At 46.6% G+C, this 9,874-nt stretch overlaps 1 protein-coding gene across 1 annotated transcript; it reads left to right on the top strand.

Moving 5' to 3' along the window:
- The first annotated feature begins 914 nt into the window (after positions 1 to 914).
- On the top strand, positions 915 to 4,450 carry rnf214 (ring finger protein 214). Its single transcript, XM_070904581.1, has 7 exons — positions 915 to 972; positions 1,088 to 1,289; positions 1,913 to 2,142; positions 2,258 to 2,391; positions 2,610 to 2,838; positions 2,974 to 3,183; positions 3,499 to 4,450. Exons 2-7 carry the CDS (start codon positions 1,097 to 1,099, stop codon positions 4,288 to 4,290), a joined length of 1,788 nt encoding a protein of 595 aa, XP_070760682.1. The 5' UTR covers positions 915 to 972; positions 1,088 to 1,096; the 3' UTR covers positions 4,291 to 4,450.
- Positions 4,451 to 9,874: the final 5,424 nt, after the last annotated feature.

Below are 9,874 nucleotides of genomic sequence, written 5' to 3'. Positions count from 1 at the left end.
TAATTAAATAATTAAATTAAAGTAAAGGATTTTGTATTTTTTTGTTATTATATTTATGCATTACATCCATGACAATGTGCAGGGGGGCTCTGAGACAGTCTTGTAGACCATCACTTGGGAGATAAAAAGTTAGAGAAAATAAAATTACACAGGTACATTGATAGAAAATAGAACAAAATCAGAAAATTCTACAACTATTTGGTGGTAAGTCCCAAATTTCTTAGTGGGGTGCTGTTTAATTTGGGTTTTTATGGACTAATGAACTTATAAATATTTTTTCCTTTTAAATAGTTCATCACATCAGCTAACATGTTGCACACACAATAGTGTAACTTGTCCAAAATGATGGTGTCTCCTAAAACTGGATGATGATGATTGGTGATTGGACGATGACTTGATAATTGATAATCCATAAATCAAGAACAGCAGACCAACCTCAGACTTTCCTCAACTGATGTGAAAAATGTGTGTGAATCCTTAAACAACAGTGGTGGAATGTAACTAAGTACATTTACTCAAGTACGGCACTTACGTACAGTTTTGAAGTACTTGTACTTTACTTGAGTGTTTTCATGTTATGCTACGTTATACTTCTACTACACTACATTTCAGAGGCAAATAGTGTACTTTGTACTCTACCACATCTATTTGACAGTTGTAGTCACTGGTCTCTTTTCAGATCAGGAAATCAGAAATATTTATTATGACTCTTCACTGTGCCTACTTTAAGTTAAATTCTACAGCTGGTATGTATGGTGTACTCTGACTTTTGTCTGTGATATAATGATATAAATGGCTCTGTAGTGTTCAATAAAGCTTTTGGAAGAAAAAAAAAGGTACGATAGACGATCTTTGTGTCGTTTCAGCCGGATCATATTCAGCGACACACGATCATTTCCGTGAAGTTAGTAAATAAGTGGCGGCATCTGTGAACTGGAGTTTAACAGCTAAAACAGCTAAAACAGCTAAAAGGTTATTTTAAAGGTCGTTCAGAGAGTTACCGCTGCTAGCTAACCTTAGCTGCTAGGCTAACATGCTGTGTTAATATCGGTTCTGACTCCTAGCAAGGTTTAACTTTTACTTTCAGTTCTGTAGCATGGACGCTAGCATTGAAACAGCTAGCGTGGCCTCAGGAGAAGAGTACGAAGTCCAATTTCTAACCGAGGAGGAGGACCTGGAGGAGGAGGACCAGGAGGAGGACCTGGAGGAGGACCAGGAGGAGGACCTGGACGAGGACGTGGACGAGGACGTGGACCTGGAGCTAGCGTTAGCAGACATGACAGTGGAAGGTAACATCCTGTCGGTGTTTTACAGCCGCAGATTTATACAGGGAGTTACTCATATCTAACTTTATTGATTAGTTGAACCACTTTCTTGATATTAAAGGTGATCAGAGACACAAACTCGACCAGACCGTTTCCATATTTCCCGGAACTAAAGAGGAAGTTAGTCATGATGCTCCTGCTGTGGTGTGAACACAGATACTGACAACAACTAATTCACCAGAAGTGATTCATTGACCGTGGTGACATGATGGAAACACACTCACTGTGGTTAGTTTCTGTACTGAAGTTGAATTTGTAGGAAAACAGTCAGTTTTCAACTTCAGCTTTACATTTTTTTTGTCCAAAGAGGAAACTGGTCCGGCAGCCAGAACACACACACAGACTAAGACATAACACCAGTTGTACAAGAAAGACTAATCATCAGTCTGAGAGATGAACTCATATCTCACCCTGTTGGACTTGAATCTCCATCCAGAGGATGAAGAGGACAATGTAAAACGACTCGAGCCTTTTAAAGTACTTGCTTGTGGAAGACGTGAGACAGATCGGGCAGTTTAACAACTTTGTGATGCAGGTCATTTTCTCCTTTTTCTACTCTTGTTCACTGGTTTTGTTTCCTCTCCTAGACCTGCTGCAGAAGGTGCAGGCCGTGCAGACGGACTGCACGACGACAGAGTTGGGCGTCAACACGGAGCCGGACTGGGAGAACCAGGTGGCAGCCATGTTGGAGTACAGCTCCACCCTGACGGAGCAGTATGACAGTCTGAAGAGGACGCAGGACGAGGAGGAAGTGTCCCACGAGAAACACAAACAACAACTGCAGAAGAAGAAGGAGGAGGCCACCCGCCAGCACCAGGTGAGACAGACACACACACTCACACACTGTTTAAAGGTACCCTGTGGAGTGACACTGTGGTCGCAAACAGGACACGTTAACAGAAGTGTTTTCTACCATCTCACCGTGTTTTCAGGCTCTTCTGGACAAACTGGAGTCTCTGCGAGTTAAACTGCAGCTGAACAACTCCAAGGCCACCAGGAAGAACTTCTTAGCCAAGAAACAGGAAATGACGTCGGAGAAGATCAGAGCAGAGGAGGAGAGGAACAGGTAAAAACCAAGAAGGCAAAAGACAAAGGAAGGTGGTATTTGATGTGAACAGTATCGCTCAGAGGCCTGTTCATATGTAACCTCTGGAACAGTAGAGAGGCCTGCACTTAAAACCAGATGATATTAGTGGAAAAAATTATAAGTGGAAAAAAATATACAAATGTCAACAAATGTCATTTGTTAAAAATATCATACCAAGTCTTTCCTCCTCTCTCCAGGCTGGCCAAGGAGCTGGAGGAGAGCGAGAGGAAGCTCACGGCTCTCACAGAGGAGCAGAGCGAGGAGCAGCGGAGGTGGCAGGAGGAGCTGGACGAGCTGAGGCAGGAGATGGAGCGGGTGAGGAAGGAGGCGCAGGAGGCCGAGCTGCTGGCCTTACAGGATGAGATCGCTGCCGTGGAGAAGCAGAGAGACGTCGCCATGGCTCGCATCGAGGCCTGGCTGAGAGAGGTACACACCTAAATATGAAAATGAAAAAATCGTGATATAAAACCAACGGCAGACATGAATAACTGTCCAGAAAGACCAGACACGGAGCATGAAGCCCTGCTGCCACTCTGATGAGCTTGTGGTTACCTGTCCCAGGTGGGGCAGTACCTGAACTCTCTCAGGGTGGAGTTCCCACAGCAGTACCCTCATGAGAGGCAGAAGTGGGAGAAGAAGGAAGCTGTGGTCCGGAGGAACCAGGCCGAGCTCCAGAGCCGCTTTCAGGAGGTCCTGCAGCAGCTCCAGCAGGGTGGAGAGTTAGAGTCCCTCCCCAGGATCAACGTGCCGTCTCTGCCGCAGGTCCCCATGGTAAGACTCTTCTTCTGCGATGGTTTGATGACACCTGACTGGAGAATTAGCTCCACCCACTCTGTATCTCCATGTTATGTTGTTGGTGTCCCCGTGCGCTACGTGTGGAGGGAAACTACACAGTCCAAAGATAATCGAGTTATTACAGATTTAAAAAAGAGACGCGCAGCAGATGGTCACATTGGAGAAGCTGGAATGTTTCAGCTTCTTTCAATTAATCGATTATTAATATATATTTTATAATATTGAAGCTTCTTAAGGGGGTCTTTTTAAATCACTTTATTTAACTTTAGCTTCCACTTCTTTTCTCCACAGGCTGACCTGAGATTCAACCAGGTGATGCAGCCACTGCTCCGCCCTCAGTTCATGCCCCCCCCTCCTCCTCCAGTGAACCGACCCCCCCCTCCCCAGAGACACCCACACTATTACCAGCAACGGTACCAGCCCCCTTACCATCCCCAGCACCGTCACCGCTACCACCACCCACCAACCCAACACCAGTTCCAACCACCCCAACACCAACCTCCGTACCCGCCTCCGCCTCAGTTCCAGCCCCACATCAGGGCTCCAGTGAAGGTGCTGACTCCCCCTCTCAGCCTCTCCCCGTCTCCACCTGTTCAGCCGATCCACCCTGTGGTTCCTTCTCCGCCTCCCCCCGCTGCTGCTGCCACCTCCGCTCCCACCGGCAAACTAGACAAGGTTCTGGAGAAACTCGGGACTCGGTTCCCACAATGCAACAGGGCTCAGCTGACGTCGCTGCTCCAGCAGGTGAAGAGTTCCCGCGGTACTCTGGCTGGCATGTCCATGGAGGAGGTCATCGAGCAGGTCGGCCTCAAACTGGCACTGAACGAGAGGGCGGCCCCGGGGCCCATCGGTCGGCCCTCGCCCCTGGGCCCCATCCAGAGGCCGATACTTCCCCCGCAAAGGGCGGAGGCGGGTGGAGGTCAGGCTGTCGGGGCCCGTAAACTCTGCCTGATGTGCCAGAACCACGTAGATCCAGAGAGCCGCCACCCTCTGAGCTGCTCCCACACCATCCACAGAGACTGCATCAGAGTGTGGCTGCAGTCCAGCAAGAACAACTCCTGCCCCTTCTGCCCGGGGAAGTGACGGAGAACACCAGGTGGTGAAGCTTCACCCGTGACTCAGTGAATCAGTGCTATTCCAAAAGTGGCCGACGTGTTCGACAGCGTTGTCTCACTTTACAACAGATGGTTTTCAATAATGTTTTTTTGTAAAATACAACCGACAATAAAGATGGTTAAAGGAAAGTAAAGGATGAATTATTGAGGTGAATGAAACCGATTGATTTATCATTTACAGCAATGGAGAGCATGTTAGCAACACGCTAATTAAGGCTGGATACCTTGAAAAACAGTAACCTGAGAGATACTTCTGTCAATGCCTGAGTTTGAGGAATATATTTTCATTTTCTAAATATTTTGTATATACAGTGCATCAGTATTTATTGTCTTATCACATGCAGCCAAACAAGAACCTCGCCAAAATAAAATTGCCACTTATTGATTTTTTTGAAGAGAAGTGTTGAGGTTTTACACTCGGGTCTAATCCTAATTTTGATTCAATTTAAAGTCAATTTTTATTTATATAGCCAAATATGACAAATCACAAGTTTGCCTGGAGGGGCTTCTCAGTCTGTACAGCACACAACACGTCAAGTCTTTAGATTCAGATAAAAACATGCCAGTAGTTAGCATGTTATCATGCTAAACATTTATCATGTAACATTTACCATGATAGCATGCTAGTATGCTCATGTTTAGCATAAGAGTATGAGTGACTATAGTTAGGTAACAAGACACAACGTGTTCAGTAATGAGCTTTAGAGAATCAGAATCAGAATCAGAAACTGTTTATTGCCAAGTAACATACATTACAAGGAATTTGCTGTGGTCTGAAGGTGCTATTGTTTTGATAACAAATAAGTAGAATATAAAAGCTAAAATAACAATAAGAATAAAAATAAAAATAAGATAAGATAAGATAAATAACAACAGTGCAGTGACCAGAATAAAGTAAAGTGTCCAGTAGGGGTTGTGCGTTAATGTAACGCAGTGGGGACAAGGGTGATGTACGTTAATATAACGTATAGCTTGTGGTAGTGTTCGGGGGGGTGTCAGTGAGAGTTTGTCAGGTTGACTGCAGAGGGGAAGAAACTGTTTTTGTGGCGGGAGGTTTTGGTCCTGATGGACCGCAGCCTCCTGCCAGAGGGGAGGGGGTCGAACAGATGGTGTCCGGGGTGGGAGGGGTCAGCAGCGATCTTCCTGGCTCTCCTCAGGGTCCTGGAGGAGTACAGGTCCTGAAGAGATGGGAGGTTGCAGCCGATCACCCTCTCTGCAGAGCGGATGATACGCTGCAGTCTGCGTCTGTCCTTGGTGGAGGCAGCAGCGTACCAGACGGTGATGGAGGAGGTGAGGATGGACTCTATGATGGCAGTGTAGAAGTGAACCAGCATTGTTTGTGGCAGGTTAAACTTCCTCAGCTGCCTCAGGAAGTACATCCTCTGTTGGGCTTTCTTGATGACGGAGCTGATGTTCAGCTCCCACCGGAGGTCCTGGCTGATGATGGAGCCCAGGAAACGGAAGGACTCCACAGTGTCCACTGGAGAGTCACACAGGGTGATGGGGGCGGGTGGGGCTGCGCTCTTCCTGAAGTCAACAACCATCTCCACCGTCTTTGAAGCGTTAAGCTCCAGGTTGTTGCTGTTGCACCAGGTCACCAGGTGGTCAATCTCCCACCTGTAGGCAGACTCGTCCTCTCCAGAGATGAGTCCGATGAGGGTGGTGTCGTCCGCGAACTTCAGGAGCTTGACGGACTGGTGACTGGAGGTGCAGCTGTTGGTGTACAGGGAGAAGAGTAGTGGAGAAAGAACGCAGCCTTGAGGGGAGCCGGTGCTGATCGTCCGCGAGTCTGAGACGTGTTTCCCCAGCTTCACGGTCTGCTTCCTGTCAGACAGGAAATCTGTGATCCACCTGCAGGGGGGGTCAGGCACGTTGAGCTGGGAGAGCTTGTCCTGAAGAAGAGCCGGGACGATGGTGTTGAAGGCAGAGCTGAAGTCCACAAACAGGATCCTGGCGTAGGATCCTGCGGAGTCCAGGTGCTGGAGGATGAAGTGTAGAGCCAGGTTGACGGCGTCGTCTACAGACCTGTTGGCTCTGTAGGCGAACTGCAGGGGGTCCAGCAGAGGGTCTGTGATGGATTTGAGGTGGGACAGGACCAGGCGTTCAAATGATTTCATGACCACAGAGGTCAGGGCGACGGGTCTGTAGTCATTTAATCCTGTGGGCCCTGGTTTTTTGGGGACGGGGATGATGGTGGAGGCCTTGAAGCAGGCTGGCACGTGGCATGTCTCCAGTGAGGTGTTGAAGATGTCCGTGAACACCGGAGACAGCTGATCGGCGCAGCGCTTCAGGCAGGATGGGGAGATGGAGTCTGGTCCAGCAGGTGTTGGCAGGTGTGTTTCTTTTCTGCTTTTGATAGAGCCATGCTAGCTGTTTCCCCCTGCTTCCACTCTTTATGCTAAGCTATGCTAACCAAGTTATGATTCCAGCTCTGTACTTGACAAACAGATATGAGGTTAATGTCAAAATTCTCATTTCACTCTTGGAAAAGAAAGGAAACAAGCCAATTTTCCTAAATGTTGAACTATTCCTTTAATATGAAGCGTGACAATTTGAGATTATATTAACAGTCAAAGTCAGAAAACAGGAGGCTTCTTGCTAAACTATAATCCATCAAATACACATCTCTAATAATAGACATGCCTGCTGTTGCACTTACAGTATACACTTCACTATAAATACACACACACACACTATGAAGTCACACATACAAACACTCAGGCGGAGATATCAGCCCATGAAACAACCTATTGGCTTTTAAAGATTCCCCTCCAGGACAAACACTCACACACTCTCACATTCTCCCTCCCTGTGGACATCCCAGTCAGCCTTAATGGGAGCGCTGGGCGGTCGATGGGCGAGGTTAAAGGAGCCGTCGCTTCCCAATAAATATCAGAACACACACACACACACATACACACACACACAGTGCTGAAAATGTGTCTATCTGCAGTCCTGTGTGTGTGTGTGTGTGTGTGTGAAATAATGAGTGTGTATTTGTGGACTGCTTCCTGTTTACTGTCTGAACGTCCATCTTTCCTCTAACAAACACTCTCTCTCTCTCAGTTTAAAGGTTAGTCTCTCGGCCCGCTCTGACCAATTTTACAGGCAGCAGTGCCAATAAAAGCTGCTCCTCTCCCAGTAAAGCTGCCGTAATGAATGAAGAACGCTGCAGAAAATAAAGACAAAACACTGCTGAGGGTGGAGAGGTTGTTGGAGGAATGAGGGAGACTGTGAGGCTCTGCAGGAGGATTCGGCGGGGGGGGGGGGGGGTTCTCTCTGAGGGTCTCAAATCTGGCAGTACAAGTTGAGTTCAGTCAGGTTGTGTCTAAAAATGACGAGTGTTTAGCTGTTTATTTAATGTTTATCTGCATGAAAGTCCCTTCATCTGAACTCATCATGAGCCCGAAATAATAAAATACACGTTTCTGCTGTTACATCCTGCTGGTGGAAAAGAACAACTCTTGATTAATAAGCTGCAGCAATGTCACAATATTTACCATTTGATAGCAAGTGGCTGTATTTAATATTAATTTATTGGCTTCCAAACACACATGGTTGGTATCGATCACCTCATGCTTGTAAAGACGGCAAATAAGTTGAACTATTTCATCAAGCTCACAGCTGGAGTCAGGTAAAGACTGGGAGAAGGGGAATACATATGTAAAAACTCTGGTTTAGTGGAATAAATGCTGAAGAATATGATTGTGCTTACGGCAAGCCTTTATTCTACTGATAACCACAAGCTGACGATGCTGCTGTGGTTCTCACTCTTCAGTACCACTAACAACACACTACAGCGTAACATCGGCACTCTCTGGTTCCCTACAGTGTAATACTGGTACTCTCTGGTTCCCTACAGTGTAACATCAGCACTCTCTGGTTCCCTACAGTGTAATACTGGTACTCTCTGGTTCCCTACAGTGTAATACTGGTACTCTCTGGTTCCCTACAGTGAAACGTCGGCACTGTCTGGTTCCCTACAGTGTAATACTGGTACTCTCTGGTTCCCTACAGTGTAACATCGGCACTGTCTGGTTCCCTACAGTGTAATACTGGTACTCTCTGGTTTCCTACAGCGTAACATCGGCACTCTCTGGTTCCCTACAGTGTAATACTGGTACTCTCTGGTTCCCTACAGTGTAATACTGGTACTCTCTGGTTCCCTACAGTGAAACGTCGGCACTGTCTGGTTCCCTACAGTGTAATACTGGTATTCTCTGGTTCCCTACAGTGTAATACTGGTACTCTCTGGTTCCCTACAGTGAAACATCGGCACTGTCTGGTTCCCTACAGTGTAATACTGGTATTCTCTGGTTCCCTACAGTGTAATACTGGTACTCTCTGGTTCCCTACAGTGTAACATCGGCACTGTCTGGTTCCCTACAGTGTAATACTGGTACTCTCTGGTTCACTACAGTGTAATACTGGTACTCTCTGGTTCCCTACAGTGAAACATCGGCACTGTCTGGTTCCCTACAGTGTAATACTGGTACTCTCTGGTTCACTACAGTGTAATACTGGTACTCTCTGGTTCCCTACAGTGAAACATCGGCACTGTCTGGTTCACTACAGTGTAATACTGGTACTCTCTGGTTCCCTACAGTGAAACATCGGCACTGTCTGGTTCCCTACAGTGTAATACTGGTATTCTCTGGTTCCCTACAGTGAAACATCGGCACTGTCTGGTTCCCTACAGTGTAATACTGGTATTCTCTGGTTCCCTACAGTGTAATACTGGTACTCTCTGGTTCCCTACAGTGTAATACTGGTACTCTCTGGTTCCCTACAGTGAAACATCGGCACTGTCTGGTTCCCTACAGTGTAATACTGGTATTCTCTGGTTCCCTACAGTGTAATACTGGTACTCTCTGGTTTCCTACAGTGTAACATCGGCACTCTCTGGTTCCCTACAGTGTAACATCGGCACTGTCTGGTTCCCTACAGTGTAATACTGGTACTCTCTGGTTCACTACAGTGTAATACTGGTACTCTCTGGTTCCCTACAGTGAAACATCGGCACTGTCTGGTTCCCTACAGTGTAATACTGGTATTCTCTGGTTCCCTACAGTGTAATACTGGTACTCTCTGGTTCACTACAGTGTAATACTGGTACTCTCTGGTTCTCTACAGTGTAACATCGGCACTGTCTGGTTCCCTACAGTGTAACATCAGCACTCTCTGGTTCCCTACAGTGTAACATCGGCACTGTCTGGTTCCCTACAGTGTAATACTGACACTCTCTGGTTCCCTACAGTGTAACATTGGCACTCAGCCTTCCACCTGCTGTCAATCAAACATAGATACCAACACGCCCCTCTTGCCGGAAGAGCGGAAAAGGAGCATTTCAGATATTTCCATTTTTCTTAATTTTAATAATAAAAATTTAGTAACAATATGTTTACAAAACATGTACACATTATATTTGACTTCAAAAAGAGACAACTACATGTGATTTCAAGTGAAGCTTCTAGCCAGCTGGCTAAGGTGTTAGCAGTTAGCTCACCAGCTACAGTAATTCCCAATAAAGCTTCGAGCTCCACCTGCTTCAC

This window comes from Enoplosus armatus, chromosome 4 (assembly GCF_043641665.1).
Source record: "Enoplosus armatus isolate fEnoArm2 chromosome 4, fEnoArm2.hap1, whole genome shotgun sequence".
Taxonomy (NCBI): domain Eukaryota; kingdom Metazoa; phylum Chordata; class Actinopteri; order Centrarchiformes; family Enoplosidae; genus Enoplosus; species Enoplosus armatus.
The sequence above is the reverse complement of the archived record's forward strand: the minus strand, read 5'-3'. Positions and strand labels throughout refer to the sequence as shown.